Here is an 18,757-nt window from a genome sequence, read left to right as displayed (position 1 = left end):
CCCCTGGGCTTAGATGATCCTTGGGAATCCCTTCCACCTCTATAATGCTACAAAACCCTCCTGGGTTTGCCCCAGTGACCCAATACATTTTTCAAAGTATTTTAAGGGCACTGCAAAGAGTTGGGAAAGGAAAGTAGCAAGCTTGCGGGGCTACACAGGATTCTTCTTCAGCTGCTGCCTCTCAGGGCAACATTTTAACATTTTGGGGGGAGGGGTGTCTTGGGGTGTGGAGGCACTCCTTAGACCGAATCTGGGGAGCCAGACCCTCTCCACCCCAGGAAAGCCCCCTCTTCCCTGCCTCGTCTCCTCAACTCTCCCCCCCCCCGTTTTTCCTTGCATAATCTAAGCTCTCCTCCTTTCCCCCTTGTTTTAAATTTTAAAAAAAGACAGAGAGCGCCAGCCCCGTCTCTTGTATTAGATTATGCTGGTGTATCTCCCCACCCTCATCGTGCGCCCCCCCCCCGCCCCAGAAGCCCTTATCTCTCGCTCGCTCGCTCTCGCCTCGCCGTCACAGCGGATTTGGAAAGGAGTTTTATCTTGCAAACATTCGCAGACTTTGTTGATGTCTACACCGGGGTTGAGCGGAGCCCTCCCCCCTCCGCCGCCTCCGTCCCCGAAAGCCCCTGTTTGCCTTTGTAATTGTTATCGCCGCTCATTGTGGTTGTACCTTATTTGTCTCAAGCCTCGCGCGCCGACGAGGCGTGGAAGCCCCGCGTGGGAGCAGGCTGGACCCCGCCCGCCCGCCTCCCCCCTGCCCGCTGCCTCGCCCAACTCTCTCCTGATTTCTCCTTTTTCTCTTTTCACTTTCCCCTCTTTGCCTCTCCTCCTCTTTACGGTTCACTTGTTTTCCTCATCTTCCTTTCCCCCCTCGGCCACATCTTTTTCCAGCCTTCCTTTTTCTCTTCCCCACTTTCCCCGCTTATCAAATTCTGTTTTTCTCTCCTCTCTTTTCCACATCCTTCCTTCCCTCTCTTTTCTTTCTTTCTTTCTTTCTTTCTTTCTTTCTTTCTTTCTTTCTTTCTTTCTTTCTTTCTTTCTTTCTTTCTTTCCCCTCTCTCTCTCTCTCTCCTTCTCTCTTTCTCTCCTTCCTTCCTTCCTTCCTTCCTTCCTTCCTTCCTTCCTTCCTTCCTTCCGTCCTTCCTTCTATCCTTCTTTCCTTCTTTCTTTCTTTCTTTCCTTCCTTCTTTCCTTCCCTCTTTCTTTCCTTCTTTCCTTCTTTCCTTCCTTCCTTCCCCTCCCTCCCTCCCTCCCTCCTCAGGAACATAGGGTGCTGCTTTACACTGTCTCAGTGCTCCCTACACTGACTGGCAGCAATGGCTTTCCAGAGTTTCATACCAAGGTCTCTGTCCCGCCACCTGGGCCCTTCGGAATGCCAAGCAGGTGCCACTGAGATAAGGCCTCCCCCCTTCTCTCCCCCTCTCCATATTGTCCATTTCCTCCTCTCTCCTCTTTCCATCCTGTTCCCTTCTTCCCCTTACAACTTTCTCACTCCTGTCTCCAAATGAACCCCATCCTTCTTCCTCCGCCTCCCGCCTCCATCTCCCCTCCTGCCCCCCATTATGCCTCTTGATCCCGCTCCAAATCCTGCCTGCTCGCTGTTTGATTAGATTGCTAACCCTTTAGGTAATCCCACCCCCATTTGGTGGATTTCCCCCTTCTCAAACATAGAGACAGCGGAGACCCACGGGTGGGAGAGGGTGTTATTTTGGAAGAAAGGGGTGTTTGGGGTTGTTGTTGTTTTCAAGGGGGAGGGGAGGAGGAGGAGGGAGCTGGGGTTTGGCACCCCCCACACCCAATCCCTCAGACCCCAAAAGGAAATTAAAAAATAAATAAAATCAGCCAGGCCAGGTGTAAGGCTCCAACATTGTGCAGAGACGCCTAATCTCTCCAGGTGTGAAACTAAAACCAGCACGGACAGAAAGGGGGAAAGGAGGATGCGTGAGTCCACGTCCTCCTGCTTCCTTAATTAAATCAAGCCAAACCACTTCCTTCCTCCTCCCCCCCGCGACCCCCTTCCATAAAGTCAGGTTTCCCGTAAACGTGGGGTGTAGGGTGGGGTGTTAAGATAGGCTGGCAAACGGTTCTGTTTATTGTCGTTTTTACTTGTACAATACACGTGTGTGTGTTTACACATACAGAAGTGTTGTATGTGCGTGTTTCTGCAATGATGCGTGTTTCTGCAATGAGAAACCGGGAGATAAACTGCATGGACGTTTCCCGCCTCGCAGAGACCATTCAAATATAAAATTGGGGGGCGGGAAGCATAAGCAGGGGAATTTTAAAGTATACTTTCTCCAGAATTAGTGTTTCAGTTTTAAAATATGGAATATATATATATATATATATATGCAGGTTTTGGTGTCTTCGGGTGTCTTCCCGTGTAAGAGTTGGGGTGTCTAGGCGACGTTTCGACGAGGTCTCACTCGTCATCTTCAGGCTGGTGATTTTTGCATTACCTGTATTTCAGATCACACCTACAGCAGATCCACAACGCCAGACATTTAAAGCACGCTGAAGGCACATTTAAAGCACACGACTTACCCCCAAAGAATCCTAGGAACTGGCGTTTGCTAAGGATGCTGGGAACTGTAGTGCTGTAAGGGGGGAACTACAGTTCCCAGGACTCTTGGGGAGAAGTCGTGTGTTCTAAATGCGTGCTGAATGTGCTTTAAATGCACAAAAAAGGTCATGATCTGGACTACATTGACTTGGAGAGAAAAGCATGCCGTTTTGATGAGGCTCAGCCTAAAACAAATCCATTCGCAGGAGCACTGAAATGTAAGAGACTGGCTGTTGGATCAGGCCCATTGCCAATCTAGTCCAGCATGCTGTTCCCACAGTGGCCAAGCAGACGCGGTCTGCCTGGATAGCTCAGTTGGTTAGAGTGTGGTGCTAAGAACACCAAGGTTGCAAGTTCGATCCCGTATGGGACTGCTGCATATTCCTGCATTGGATCTTTCGGGTCCCTTCCAACTCCACACTTCTATGAAGCCCAAAGCAGGACCTGAGCACAACAGCAACTGCGCCCCTTGTGATTCCCGTAACTGGGTCTCAGAGGAATCTATGGAGAGACATTCGCGGCTACTTCTCGCCCTTAAACCCTGGAACCGGGAGGCCAGCTCCAGTGAGTCAACCTCAGCCCAGTTCCAGATCTCTGCATCTGACATCCAGAGCACAACACGCAACCATCTCCTGAAGGATCAGAAATCCCTTTGGTAAAGGATGGTGGCTCACTGGCAGAACATCTGTCCTGCATGCAGAAGGATTCCAGCATCTCCAGGTAGCTCTGGAAAGGTCCTGCATGAAACTCTAGCGAGCCTCCACCACCCAGTGCAGTCAATCCTCAGCTATATGGATCAGAGTTATTATCTGGTATGAGGCCACATTCTTGAGTCCATCTTACAGCGCCGCCCTCTCTCCAAATCCACAACCAAAGGAATAGAACAACCACAAAGGCACCTTTCTGGTTCCGTCTCACGAGTAAGTCCCACAGCTCCGGCAGACCACGTTTAACCAGCTTCCGAAACTGTTTTGTGGAGTCAATATCGGGACACGTCTGCGTATGTGTGTACGCAAACACGTGCAAAGTTCTTTAAAATCCCCACGTTCTTTACACTGGCGATGTCCAAACACACAATTTGGTCCATTGTGTTTTATTTATAACCCCCTCCCCCATCCCCTGTCGAGCTTTACTCACGAGTAGCACAGAACACAGGCCAAGGGTCAAGTGAAAAAACAACAACCACCACGACTCACATATCCTAGTCAAAGTATCTAGTCCATTTCTCCCTGCTTCTCCCTCAACTTAATTGGAAATGCCAAATTAATACGATTTGTAGGTTCGTTTGTTTTTAAACCAACAACCAGCGATACCCCCCTCCATAACTTTCCGTGGGTCTTACTCCTAGATTAACAGTACCCCGAAACGGCAGCCAATTTCTTAACCCCTGAAACCCTCTTCATTATCTAGGATGCGCCTAGAAACCAAATCACAACGCAATAATCTCTTTTTCCTGGGGTTCACTTAGAAGTAAAAACCATTGAGTGGGCGGTGGCAAATTTCACACCTGGGCCACTACAACCTTGCCTTGTCAATATCCTGGGGACCTCTCCTTTATCCTTGACCGAGGCTGGATCCATCCTCATCCTATTTGACACCCATTTTCTCAGCCTGCAGTCCCAGACCCCTTTTTCCTGGGGAGTTAAACCTCTCACAGAACTAAAGTGCTCTTGAGCAGGGACAGGTGGTATAGGATGCTAGGACGAGCTCCACCACTCCCACTCCACCCACCTGGTTTTACACCTCCAGATCTATTAAAGCTAGGAGGCTTACTCCCATTTCTGCAGGAGCGAACAAGAGTATTACCGGATCTAAGGCGTGCAAAGGAGACTCTCCCTCTCCCGCGCACCTCAGATCTCCCAGAAACGGTTCCAATTCTAACTTTCATGCATAAGGACCGGCGCTGTGAGATGAGGCCCTTTGCAATATTATTCAAATTATTGCAATAAAATAAAAATAATAATTTCAACTTCCAGGTGGGTGCCCACGTTGCAGCAAAACCACCGCCACTGGCAAATGGCTTCGGGACACCTTCCAATCCCATGCGTACCTACTTAGGAGTAAATCTATTACTGGGACGCGCGCACACCCTAGTAATCGTGTGCAGGTATGGTGGCAGAAAGAGTTTCTGAGCCACTGAACCGACTACACCAGAGAGGCTGGCGAGCGCTCTGCCCTGCGGTAGCCAAGCGGCTCTTCCCCGCTCCAGGAACGCTTACTCATATACCACGATAGGAGTGGTAAAAGTTATTTGGAGGTGGTCTATAGTACCGCAGCCTAGCCCACTGCTTGTGGCCCCCAGCTTCCTCGGCCTGGACTGTTTCCCTACCCTCAGAGACTCTGATGACCAGAAGAATAAATTCGCTCGCCCATCCCTCCCCGCCCCGCGCCACCCTAAACAAACCAAATGAGAAACAGCCCAGGATTTTATTTTTTTGAGAAGGGGAGGAAGAGAAAGAGGCGAGCGGGAGAGGTGGTGTTGGAAGACACCCTCCTTCCCTCCCTCCTAAACACACACACACACACACACACACAGCGCGGCTAGCCCTCATGAATATCCGCCGTGGGCCAAGCGGAGTGAGCCGTTTAAAGATGAAAGTGCGAGCGAAATAAAGACTCAATTTAATCTGTCTTAAACCCCTTCAACTTAACGTTTGTGCTGGGAACCCGAAGAGTGAGTCCCTGATTGGGGATAAATACATTTTCTTAACATGCCTCGGAGCTATTACACCCCTCTCCAACACAGCGCACTATTCAGGCGCCACAGTTTTCATTACGACCGCTAATAAGTCTTAACGTTATTAAATGCCAAGCGGATGATAGAGAGAGAGGGAGGAAAAGAGGGGAAAAAACAGACGAGCGGGGGGAGCCTTTTCTTTCACGATGCAGCCGGGAGAGCTCGGATCCCTACTAAGAAAATCCAGCACAGGCCACTACAGAGGGTTTTTTTTGGGGGGACTGACCCCCCCCAAGACGCCTCCTCCTTTTCCATCTCCTATTATTCCTGGGAAACAATAAGTCTCTCTGGGGAAAAGGAGATGACCAAGGGAGACTTACTCGCGAGTATACCTGGCTGTACAACCTCTCCAGCACAGGACTTTTTTTGGGGGGGGGGGTGCAACGTCTGTCTCCTCTCTCACCCCACCTCCCATGAAGCTTTTACGTCCGAGAAAGGCGTGCGAAGGGCGGGACCTGGCTCTCCCAAGCCGAAATGTTTTGCACGTTTACTTGGGAGTTAATAAGAATAAAAATCTTTGGGGGTGGAGATTGGGTTGTGAACCAAGCAAAATGCACAGAGAAAGATCCGAGGTTCCGATCCCTCACTTACCTGGGAGCAGCCCCCCCATACGATTCAGAAGGAGTCACTCCCGAGTAGTGAATTCCACAAACCTCCCTCTTCTCCCCCCCCCTTACCCGGCTTTCGCACACTTTCCTAGAGAGTAAGCCCATTGGATTGCCTGGGTTTGCCTTCCAAAATCACTCTGGCCAAAAATAAAAGTGTTGGGGGCGAACGGAGCAAGCGCGTCTTCTAGGAAACCAGCGCTAGTTGTTCGGTTCAGATCCTAAACAGTATTAAAAAGGGCGTGTGTGCCCACAGTATGATCCCTATGAGCGCAAGATCGCTTCCAGATATTCACGGGATAGGATCCGGCTGCAATTTTAAGCGCCTTTTCTCTATAGTGTTCTGGGATGCGGGTCTTCGGTGAATCCCCAAACCCTAATTTAGCCCAATCTCCTAAAACAATAAACGTGGGGCAGGTAAAAATTGGGGCTGCCCCTCCAAATCATTCCAGCACTGCTCTAAGTAAACCCCACTAAATTTAGTCGGTCTGCCGTCTGAACTAAAAGCAACGCAGAGAGTCGGGAACAGGGGTTTGTTTTCTGAGTATTTAGAAAAAGGATTTTTATTTTTTAAAAGAAGTTTTTTACACGTCGCTTTTCTACATGGCGGCGTCCAGGGGTTTTGCAACAAAACTGGGATGATATAAGTAATTATCACCTATACTGAATAATAAAATAATCATAATAACAATAAACTAGGTAATAAGTCTTCTGTTATGGTGCTTAGTAACGTACTCTGTTAGAGGCACAACCCGAGCCAGGGCGCTGTTTTAACCCTAAACATTTAGACAATCGTATCCTAAAGCAGTTTTCGAAGCGGTGGGCGAAATCAGGAATTCGCAGACTTTTCTTCTTTTAGTGCCTTCTTCCAAAAAGAGGCGATTTTGGACAAGGATTCTGCAATCCTGTATATTTACTGGAGAGTAACCCCACTGCTGCTGGGAGGCAGCTGAGAGTTAGGAAAGGGCTATAGGGAGTTCTCCAAACGCCTAGGTCCTGGAGGCACGTTTCCCCCCAAGAATCCGTCCCACCTAACCGAGGGGCCCCGATCCAAAAGGTGCAAGCCGGAGACGAGCTACGGGCCGCCCGATCCCCTCCGCGCGCTTACTTGGGAGTCATTAAATCCCCACTCTCGTTTACTTCAAAGAGAATTTACTCCAGAGAAGGGTGCGGGGGGGGGTGCGAGAGTATTTTTAAAACAACAAGAACAATGCAGACCCAGAGATTCCACCCCCCCTCCAAAGGTTGGAGGTGTATGTATGGAAAAAATGTTTTACAAGTTAAGTATGGTCATTAGGAACTTTAATTAGGGCAATTAAAAGTTTGGCAGGCTTGAAAGGAGATTTATGGATTGTGGGGAGGATTTCTCGCATTCTCTGGTTTTCTTAAAAAAAATAAATGCCAACGAGTGATCTAAGACACGGCTGGGAAATCTGGGTATGGGGGGAGGTGGGAAATCAAAGCACTTTTGCGGGGATCGAACCGAGTACCCTTTTCGTAAATGGATCTTCACTTTTCTGAAGGCAATTTCTCTTATTCCACTCCCCCCCACGCCAAAAAAAACACAACAACAAACCCCTCAGCCTCCTCGTGTAGGGCGTCTCTTCACCAGCTTTCTTGAAACTGGAAGTAAATTCGTCCAGAGGGTTTTTAAAAGACGAAAACACGAAAATTTCTATATATGCTCATTTCGAAAGGACACGGATCGGAGCCTTGAATGCGGGGGAGGGGCAGAACCCCCACTCCTCACCCACAGCTAGGAAGAAGCGCTTTCACATGGCAATGCGCGGTGCGCGCGCTTACTCGCGAGGAGGCCCTGCTTCTACCCGCCCTCCCTCTCTTCAAAAAAATAAACGCATCTTCTTTCAAGGGCGGGGGATCAAACAAAGCCTCTTAAAAACTCGCGATCTTGTAGGCAATAGAAATTCACTTTCAAGCTAAACAAACGCGCGATAAAAAGAGGACAATTCTTAGGAATGAGCGATTCCTCCATCGGAACCTCTAAAAGAATCAACCAGTTAGTTGGTTTCTCATTTTCTCTCTCTCCCTCCCTCTCCCTCTTTCGTTCTCTCTCTCTCTCTCTCTTTTTGAGGGGGTCACTTTTGGAACAGTCCATTTATTTAGCTCCGCACACAAGAGCCTTTTATCTTGGCGTACCTTCCGTTTTTCCTCCCTGAAAACTTTGGTTTTTCTTTCTTTCCAGAAACCCCAAATTTCTTTGGGGAGGAAAAAAACAAAAACAAAAAACGGACGTGAATCATCCTGAAAAAGACATCTTAAATGAGGAAAGAACCACCATTACACGTGCACAAAAATATTTAAACAGCCGGAAAGGAAAAGTGGAATTCGAGAAATAAATAAAACTCCATTAAATCTGCTTTACGACCAAACTCCCACGGAATGCAATTTGCAAACTTTTCTTGGGGGGGGGGGGGAGAGGGACGGGACTATCTGTCTAAGAATCTGAGCCGATGGTATTCTCTAAAGCCTAAACAAACAAACAAACAAAAAGTATGTCCACTTTTAATTTTTATTTTATTTTCCATCACGACGTGGGATGGTGGGGGGAGGCAAAACAAGCACCGATCGCTTTTCAACGACAAAAGACCTGATTTACAAGTGGATATTGAGCAATTTGAACCAAAGACCCCCTCCCGCCCAAAAAAGAAAAAAGGGGGGGCAGCGCTTTGCTAACCTCCAACCGGCTCCCCCACCCTCCTCTTGCAACAGACGGCGCGGATAATATTACAAAACTATCGACCAGCGGGGCGCTTTGAATAAATCTATCTCCCATTCTTCTGCCCCCGTTTTGTTCCCAAACTCCGCGGCCCTGCCTTGGGAATTTTTTTGAATAAGAATAAGCCAAGGCCGAACCCCCCCTCCTTTCTCTCTATTTTAATGGGAGGGGGGCGAGGAGGAGGAAAAAAAGAGAGACACACAGCTTCGTCTGTTTGCCCCCCCCCCGCACCCTCCAACCTTCTCTTTAAAAAATTGTTTGCTTTTGCGGGCCACAGAGTTCCTTTGCCGTATTTAAAAGTTTTTAATCGACTTGGAAAAGTCTTTGCAAAGCGAAGTTCATCTCCAAGGTTAACCCCCCTCCCAGCCAAAGGCGAGACCCGAAAGCCAAACAAGCCGATTTCTCCACCTTCTGTTCAAACATTTCGAGTTCCAGCACCGAAAAGACATATATTTTTAATTGGATTTTTTTTTTGGCAAAAATAAAAAAATTAAAATGATAAGAAGTGGAGGTTATCAACCCGCTGTAATCTCAGCGTGATATATTCGGTCGGAAAACGCTGGTCACCCTTCCTATTTTTTTAAGATCTTCAAAAATGAATAGCATTTTTTAAAAATAATAATAATAATAATTCTGTTTTCTGAGAGATGAAGTGCACCTCAGAAGCCGTATCGTTATTCCAGTCCAATAAAAATTAAATACAAGCAACCATTACTTGGCTCTTACTCGGGAGTAAAGACCGTGCAGCCAGGCCTGGGCATGTTTACTCGAATGTAAACCCCCCAAACAACCGCCGCAGCAGTGCGACTTGTTTCCAGGTAAAATGTGCCTGAGATCTGAGAAACGACCTTCTCCCTTTTCTCTTCATCCCCTCTTTCGGGCAAATTCTTGTTAATATTTTATTTTAGGGTGGAGTTAGCCAAGTGCTCCTTTCTACACCCCCCAAATGCCCTCTATCACACACCCCTCTCAAAAAGTGTTCAGTCATAAGACCCTCCCTCCATTGCTCATCCATGTGAAGGAAAAGGATCACCCCCCCCCATGAAATGGACAACCCCACAACCCCTGATATTAATGTAGAAAACGGAACTGTTCCAACCGCTCTCTGAGCGCTCTCTGCTACCGGGTTATTAATACAGAATAGAAGCTTTGCTCCAGAAACACTCCCCCCCCAATTTACACATCCCCACTCCCGCCGCACACCCCAATATTCCCTAACGAAACCCCAAATGACAAACGTCATCCCCTTCATTTTTTTTTTTTTTGGGTGGGTGGGGGACTGGAGATAAAACAACAGGAAGGTATCATTATTTTAAAACAAACAAACAAACAAACAAGCTATCATTATATATATATAAACCCAAACAAACACAAAACTTTGGGCGTTATCACGAATAAAAACAGTCGTCCCACCCCTGCGGAAAAATACTAACTTGGGTGGCGTTAGGTTTTTAAGAAATTCAAGATCACACATATTCATCTATCTACACACACATTAAAACCTCTCTCTTTCTCTCTGTACAAATATATACCGTACTTATGTCTATATGAAAGAATCTCTCCCCCAATTTCCATGACGCCTCCCACGCCTACCCCCCTCCCACGACAAGATATCCAGAAACCCAACGGATAATTGAATCTGATACCCCCCATCAGTAAACTGTCAAAGGCGGTTTCAGGGGACCATTTAGAAAACAGCAGCAAGCCGAAGAGAAAGTGATCTGTTTAACGAATTCATTTAGGACCCCCCTCTCACACCCCCCCCCCCACAGCCCGCTTTCAAGTCCTTATAAGTAACTGATCCGGAGTGACTCCGGTTTTCAAGGCAAGAGGTCCAGGCTGGTGTTCCGGATGGAGCTTTCGCCACCCGTTCCAAAACACCCGCGCAAAAACAAAAAACCACAAAAACGGGTGTATGTGTGAAAATCAAACCATCCAAGGCAGACAGGTAGCACATTAACACTTCCAAGACCCCACAACCAGACCCCCTCCCCTTTCTCTCCCCTATTGTGTTTTCCAAGCGGCTCTCTAATTTTATTAACACCACCCAACAGTTCAAGATTTGTCTTCAAAAGATCAATCAAGCTTTGAAAAGGGAAAGGGAGACTCCCTCTGGGGGGCAATCTGCGTCTGCAGCGATTATATTTTTTAATAGTAAGTGTGAAAAATGAAAGAAAGACACACTCTGGGCCTATTCTCTATACCGCCTTCCCCTTTCACTAACTTAACAGATGATATAAATAATATTTCAAATAACATTTCCTCTTTTTTAAAAAGAAAAGAAGGAAGAAAAAGTTATCCTTAAGATTTCAGGTGCTGGAAATATGCACATTCCCCCCCCCCTTCTGTCAGTCTAAAAGCATCTCTTAAACAGCATCACATCGTACCAGAGAGAAACTTTATTTAAAAAGAAAGCACAGTGGGGTTTTACATGCTGAAGAATTAAACACGGCTCCCGACTCTTGCCTTGAAACACTGCAATTTGATTATATGGTCACTGAAAGTCAAGGTGGTAGACCACATGAAGGATTTTAACAATACACCAGCAAAAAGAGGACCACAGACTTGCATCCTGGTTTTTCCACCTCTAAAAAGAGCTCCAAATAACATTATTCAGTCCCGATCAAGACTGTGTTTTGAATTCAAAGCTATTCCTTAACATGTAGAGGGGCTCTGTAAAAATGAGTCAAAGATGAGCTAGATGGAGAATTGCGGGCGCATGCACAGAAAAATACAAAATGCACTAGTGGAGGCAGAAGCTTTTAAAAAAAAACTAATCTTAAGATTCTAGGCCTTATGGGTTTGGAAATAAAAAGGCAATGCCTGCTATAATATCAGGATCTTAAAACTGTAGATGGCAGAATAAGGTTTTCAGTGGTTGAAATGGCAATTTGTGTCACTGTCCCAACCATAACAAGGAAAGTAAAATTATGCAAAATTACAGAATGTGTCAATTTGCATAATTTATGCAGGTTCCTGATTATTATTATTAATGCACAAAGTACTGAAAAACCTGGTCAGAAAAAAGATTATAAATTATTCTTGAAGACCCTTATTATTTATTATTATTATTATTATTATTATTATTATTATTATTATTATTATTATTATTATTATTATTTTATTTTAAAAATCATGTCCTCTCAGCATCTCCTGAGACAGTTATACTTTACACTTATTAGGAACCTTTGAGCTACAGAGATTTTATAAAGTCCAACGTGTTCTGCTAAGGTATTGAAATCTTTGAGAATATATTCAAAACCAGGGAGGAAGCAGCTTGGACTTTCTACAATATAAAAAAAGGACCCACTTGAATAGTTAAATGTTTTTTAAAGGCTGTTTAGTTTTCATTTCACCCCTCTGAGAATTTCCTTTAAAAAAAAAAAGAAGTAGGAAAAAATAAAACTCAATCCTTAAAACACACCCTTTCTACAAAGCCTTTCACATGACTGTTTAGCTGCAGTCACATATGCCCTATATTTTTTTAAGCATTCCTATCCAGTCAGAGCTGCCCTCAAATAATCCCAGGAATTGTAGTTTGCCGAGGGGGCTGGGAACCATAGCATTGCAAGGTCTCTCCTAACAATTCCCAGCTCCCTTGAAAAACTATAGTTTCCCAGGATTCTTTGTCGCAATCCACAACTGGGGCATGAGAGTGATTGAAACATGTGGATGTTGTGACCAGAATCCTTTAGCCTCAGAGAGCTGGGTAACCTGAAGTCCTCTGGATGTTACTGGACTCCATCTCCCATCATCCTTGGTCCTTGGCCATGCTATCTGGGGCTGATGGGAGTTGGGAGTCCAATAATCCAGAGGCTCACAGGTTCAGCATCCCTGAACTAGACCATCACTTGCCTTTACTGTCCATAGCTACCTCTGTCACCTGCCTTCACTGCCCCTGTCTACCTCCATCACAACTTTGCCTTCTTTTAACTCAGAGTCCTCCAAATGTTGATAGGCCGCACTCGCTTTATCCCTGCCCTGGGTCATACTTGCTGGGGCTGATGGGGGTTTGAATCCAAAAACACCTGGTTCTTCACCCCTAGCTCTGGTGAAAGAAACTCTGGGTTTATCTTCACCTAAGTCTTTCATCTCACTGACTGTAAGCTCCTGGGAGCAGAGGCCTGTCTTCCTTCTTTCCATTTATTATGAAATCCTTAAACTGCCTCTTTGCCCAACAACAGGCCTCCAAAGCAGCTCGCAGTAAGATAAAGCAAACACACAAACAACTCACAATAAACTTTTAAAACGAACCAACAGAAAGCAACGGTGGCTGCAAGACTACAAATGTGGTAGTTACCAGTATGAACATCCCTTCCCCGCACAAAGAAAGCTAGCAGATCAGGGTGACAAGGTTAAAACCGGAATCGTTTTCTGAATCCTGGGAGGTGGAGTCTCAACAGCACGGGGAGGGAAGTTTCATATACTAGCAACAGGCTCATCCTCTGAGCGCCACCAAAACAAGGCCATCTGCACAAGCACAAGGAGGAAGCCACTGGTGGACTCAGAGGAATTTGCAGTAAATATAAACAAACTAACTTGGAATGGAGTAGCCCCAGAAAGGTGTGGCTGGCTGGCTGGCACACTCCAGGAACAGAAGCACTTAAATGCTGAAACATTTTTTTTTTTGCAGTTCCCACTCACTTCACAATGTCAACATACAATAGGATGGAGGAAACCAAGAGAGAGGCCAACAATTATTATTTTTTAAAAGGGGGTGTATGTGTTCGTAATTGTCCCCCTCCCTCCCTTTCTCTCTACCTTTGTCGCCCAAAATGCCGTCAATGCTGTGCTTGGCCTTCTTCTCGCTGTCGTCCTCCTTCTTATCGCAGTCCTCCTCTTCCTCTTTCTTCCCGAACTTGATTCGGAGCACCCGGCTAATCGAACTCACTAAACCTCAGACAGTCAAAGACAGAAGAAGAAAATATAAGCTGCTTTGAAACTGGAAAGTTGAAACTGGGAGGCAAAAAAAGGTACTTCCATCAGGAATGGTGAGGATTCTCTCCATCCATGGTGGAAGGTCAACATCTATTGCTGCTCCATCCCCATGACACCCTATCACCAGCCCCAACTCATGAGGCCTGTCCATCTGGAGATTGCAGCTCTCCTGTTTGGATTTTCAAAGCACAGGGAACGTCCAGATATGGGGAAGAAAATGCTTGGGGCGGCAGTAGTTGGAGGGCAAAGTGGAATAGATGAGGGGGAATTAGAGGAAGCACTAGGGTTCGCAATCCACATTAAGCCGAGGTATGGATTGGCCAACAACCCAAAAGTCTCTGTTGCATCCACACCCAACAGGAACTTTTTCTAAGTAAAGGTAAAGGGACCCCTGACCTTTAGGTCCAGTCATGACCGACACTGGGGTTGCGGCACTCATCTCGCTTTATTGGCCGAGGGAGCCGGCGTACAGCTTCCGGGTCATGTGGCCAGCATGACTAAGCCACTTCTGGCGAACCAGAGCAGCGCATGGAAATGCCATTTACCTTCCTGCCGGAGCGGTACCTATTTATCTACTTGTACTTTGATGTGCTTTCGAACTGCTAGGTTGGCAGGAGCAGGGACCGAGCAACGGGAGCTCACCCCGTCACGGGGATTCAAACCGCCGACCTTCTGATCAGCAAGTCCTAGGCTCTGTGGTTTAACCAACCGCGCCACCCGTGTCCCTAACTTCTTCTAAACAAAATAAAAGTGGTCCATGGACCATCAGCGGCCAGCAATCCTTGTTCAGGTGGACATGCCCACACCAAATCATTGTTTAAATATTTAGTTTTAATCCTGCAAACCGTCCTGAGACCTGCGGGAATAGGGTGGTGTACAAGTTTAATAAATAGTAATAATATTTAAATTTTGATTGCTTCTTTTATTTTTCTTACATATTGCATTTCACTGCATTACAGTGTGAATTTTATGGAACACAAGTTGTAGTAATATATATGAAATGAAAGGAATAAAAACCCAATGAGGTATCTCACTTAGGAAAGTACTTTAAACAGAAGGAGAGCTCGCTGGTCCATCTAACTCAGTATTGTCTACTCTGACTGGCAGCTGCTCTCCAGGGTTTCCGGGAGGGAGTCTTTTCCCAGCTCTGCCTGCAGATGCCAAAGACTGAACCCAGGACTTTCGGCACGCAACTCAGATGCTCTACCACTGAGCTATGATGCTTCTCTGTGTTTGAGCAGGTGTCATCTTAGATGTACTTAACGCTTGCAAGAGTCATTAAATTAACAAACAGGCCAAGGACTCTCTAAATACTCAGCCCAACCCCCAACCCCAGTTATATTTAGGATAAACACACACAACTCCCATCCTTAACAAACCAACATACTGAAACAGGAGAGGTTAAGGGGTGATATGATAGCCATGTTCAAATATATAAAAGGATGTCATATAGAGGAGGGAGAAAGGTTGTTTTCTGCTGTTCCAGAGAAGCGGACACGGAGCAATGGATCCAAACTACTAGAAAGAAGATTCCACCTAAACATTAGGAAGAACTTCCTGACAGTAAGAGCTGTTCGACAGTGGAATTTGCTGCCAAGGAGTGTGGTGGAGTCTCCTTCTTTGGAGGGCTTTAAGCAGAGGCTTGACAACCATATGTCAGGAGTGCTCTGATGGTGTTTCCTGCTTGGCAGGGGGTTGGACTTGATGGCCCTTGTGGTCTATTCCAACTCTATGATTCTATGAAACTACTGTCCTCAAAATGCCATTGGAGGGGTGTATGCATTGAGGCTTCAATTGGTACATTGGCATAAAAAAGGGTAAAGGGACCCCTGACCATTAGGTCCAGTCGTGACCGACTCTGGGGTTGTGGCGCTCATCTCACTTTATTGGCCGAGGGAGCTGGTGTACAGCTTCCGGGTCATGTGGCCAGCATGACTAAGCCGCTTCTGGCGAAACCAGAGCAGTGCACAGAAACGCTGTTTACCTTCCCGCTGGAGCGGTACTTATTTATCTACTTGCATTTGAGGTGCTTTGGAACTGCTAGGTTGGCAGAAGCAGGGACCGAGCAACGGGAGCTCACCCCATCACGGGGATTCGAACTGCCGACCTTCTGATCAGCAAGTCCTAGGCTCCGTGGTTTAACCCACAATGCCACCCACGTCCCTATACCTTGGCATAAGCAGAGGCCAAAAGACTGCGATGGGTTGCTGGTCCTAAATAAAAAATAAATAAAAATCCCCAACCTGTGGCCCTCCAGAAGTTTTGGCCTACAACTCCCATGATCCCTAGCTAACAGGACCAGTGGTCAGGGATGATGGGAATTGTAGTCCAAAACATCTGGAGGGCCGAAGCTTGGGGATGCCTGGATTAGAGTGTCTAGGAAATAGGTACAAGTGGGTAGCCGTGTTGGTCTGCCGTAGTTGGAACAAAATAAAAAAAATCCTTCCAGTAGCACCATAGAGACCAATTAATTTTGTTATTGGTATGAGCTTTTGTGTGCATGCACACTTCTTCAGATCTGAAGAATATCTGAAGAAGTGTGCATGCACACGAAAGCTCATACCAATAACAACCTTAGTTGGTCTCTATGGTGCTACTGGAAGGATTTTTATTATTATTTTGTTTAGACTAGGATATGGGAGACCAAGGGGTCAAATCCACCACTCAGCCATGAAGCTCACTGGGTGCAACCTGGGGCCAGTCACCGCCTCTCTCAACCCAACCTACCTCACAGGGTTGTTGTGGGGATTAAATGAGATGGGGGGAGAACCAGACATACCACCTTGAGCTCCTTGGGTGAGGAAGGCAGAATATAAATGCATGGGGAACCTTGGGTGCCGAGATCAAATCCAGCCCTCTCTGTCTTGCCCTGGGACTCTTGCCAGGTCACACACCCTGCTCGCCACCCTGGTTGAGTGTTTTTGCCTGGCTAGAAATGCGTCCTTGAACTCCAATCATTCCTCTTGCCTGCTTGGGTGAAGGACAGGGGTGTTCGTGTGTGCCAATATGTGGGTTTGTGTAGAAACCAACCCACCGTACAAAGTTAAAATTCCTATTTGTTGCTCTGCCGCTAGCCCTGACAGCCACCAGAAGGTCACTCATAAGGGAACAGTGGTCCTGCCTGCCCTAAACAATTTGGGGACAGCACCGCCTTCCCTTATATGACCCTGTACATTTGTAAGAACTTCTATGGGGGCCATGCATACTAGCACAACATCAGACAGATCAATTCAGCTAACAGGTTTGAGGGATACGGCCTTTGTGGTGGTGGCCCCTTTAGTGTTGAAGCTTCCTTCTCAATTACCTGCTCATGGAGCCCACAGTACAGGCCTTCCAATGGCCCTAGTAACCTACCTTGGCCCCTGTGTCCTAACAGTGTGGTTTTTTGGAGACCCGAGCTGTCCTCAGTTGTGTTTTACCTAACTCTTCATGGCCTGACTTACGAAAGCCAGTGAGATGCAGTGCCGGGAGTGTTTGATGAGGACCTGGTTCAAATCTTGACTTGGCCATGAAGCTCGTTGGGTGACCACAGGCTAGTCGCTGCCTCTCAGTCTAAGCTACCTCACAGGGGTGTTTTGGGAATTAAATGAGGAGCGGTGAGAACCACGTACGCGACATGGCGCTTCTTGGAGAAAAGGTTGGGATATGAATTCAGAAAAAATGATAAAATATTAAAATAAAGTCAAAGTGTCTTTGGTGATGTGACAGCGTAATGCATCTCGTCTCGTTGTACACAGCTGACTTCCGATAATTCCAGTGTCTGCTGGAATTGAGATTGGTGGGGCGGAAGGGAGGTCAACAGTAGGTGGCGACACAGCCAATAAAAGGCAGAGTCAACTAATTCCGGTTGTGCTCCCATCCTCCTGGTTGCTGAATTCTGCAAGGTTAATGTTGAGACTAAGGAGGAGGAGGGTCACTCCCCCTGAACTGGATGCAAGTAAAAGGAAGACTGGATGAGGCCTCATTTACCCTCATGGAGCAGCCTCTACTGGATTTCTTTCTTTCTTTCTTTCTTTCTTTCTTTCTTTCTTTCTTTCTTTCTTTCTTTCTTTCTTTCTTTCTTTCTTTCTTTCTTTCTTTCTTTCTTTTTCTTTCTTTCTTTCTCTCTCTCCCTCTCTCTCACTCCCTCCCTCCCTCTCTCCTTATGCCCTCATTGCAAATGTATAGACATAGAACTTTTTCAAGTTATACCTATTGAATAATTTAGTAGAACCAGAAAACCCACAGGCCTTTATATTATGCCAACAGAATGATGTCTCTCCCCAAATTAAAACATCAGACCTTCCTGGTTTGGAAAGAGGAGGAGGAGGAAGAAGAAGAGGAGGAGGAGTTTAATCTGAATTACCCATCCACACCATGAATACCCGGACACCCGGAAGGCAGAGTGAAAGTGAAATTGACAGGGTCTAAACACTGTCTACTCATACTTAAGACAATATTATTTTTAATGACTTTGATGTCTTCTGAATTGGGGCCTCCAAATTGTTTTTAATATTGTGCTTTAATGCTATAACCTGCCGTGGGACCTTAGGGTGAAGAGTGAGTAATACAAACATAAATAAATAAATAAATACATTAAATTTGCTTGCCAAGTTAAATCTCCCTGCCTTTTAACAATGCCTGCTTCTAAGTAAAGGCGCCCAGAAGGGGAGCCTTATATGAAATTCTGGTATACAATTTTACTCAGGTGGCTCAGGGTGGATCTTACTAATTATATCATGCATTTGTTAATTACTGTATATCCTGCTTTTAATGCCAGTTCTTAAAATAAGTTTCAAATATGGCAACAGTAGATCCACTCTAAACTATAGGCGGAGTAACACAGGAACATTAAAACAACCTGCCCTCAGATGTGAAGGTGTTCAGCATCCAGATAAAAAAAATAAATGGAGGTTATATCCAGCTAAGTCCTAATACTCAGAGTAGATCCATTGAAATTCATGGACCTAAATTAGCTATGCCCATTTTTTTTTAAAGGGTTTTTCCTTTTTCACGATCAAGTGGTATATAAATTTTATGAAATAAATAAAATGCATGAATTTCAATGGGTCAACTCTGGGTAAGGCTTGGCATTGGGTATTAACCTGGAAAGCACAGAATGAGGTGGCACAAAGGGACTGTACCATTACGAACTGGGTATGGGTGTGCTTTTATCAGTTTTGGAATCCTCTTGTGTGCAA

General features: G+C 46.1%; 1 protein-coding gene across 5 annotated transcripts in view; it reads right to left on the bottom strand.

Annotated features, from left to right (window-relative positions):
- Positions 1-18,757, bottom strand: part of PAX7 (paired box 7) — a 174,836-nt gene that overhangs the window by 146,742 nt on the left and 9,337 nt on the right. For 2 of the 5 annotated variants that reach the window (XM_081203110.1, XM_081203109.1), the window contains exon 4: positions 13,401-13,535. The exons of 1 other annotated variant lie outside the window; for it this stretch is intronic. In XM_081203110.1, the coding sequence (XP_081059236.1) occupies positions 13,401-13,535 (135 nt within the window). The remainder of the gene's footprint in view (positions 1-13,400; positions 13,536-18,757) is intronic. 2 more of the 5 variants (XM_081203111.1, XM_081203112.1) reach the window with 1 other exon arrangement.

The sequence above is a fragment of the Podarcis bocagei genome, assembly GCF_964188305.1.
Source record: "Podarcis bocagei genome assembly, chromosome: 7".
In the NCBI taxonomy this organism is placed as follows: Eukaryota; Metazoa; Chordata; class Lepidosauria; order Squamata; family Lacertidae; genus Podarcis; species Podarcis bocagei.
This window is presented reverse-complemented; position numbering and strand designations above follow the sequence as displayed.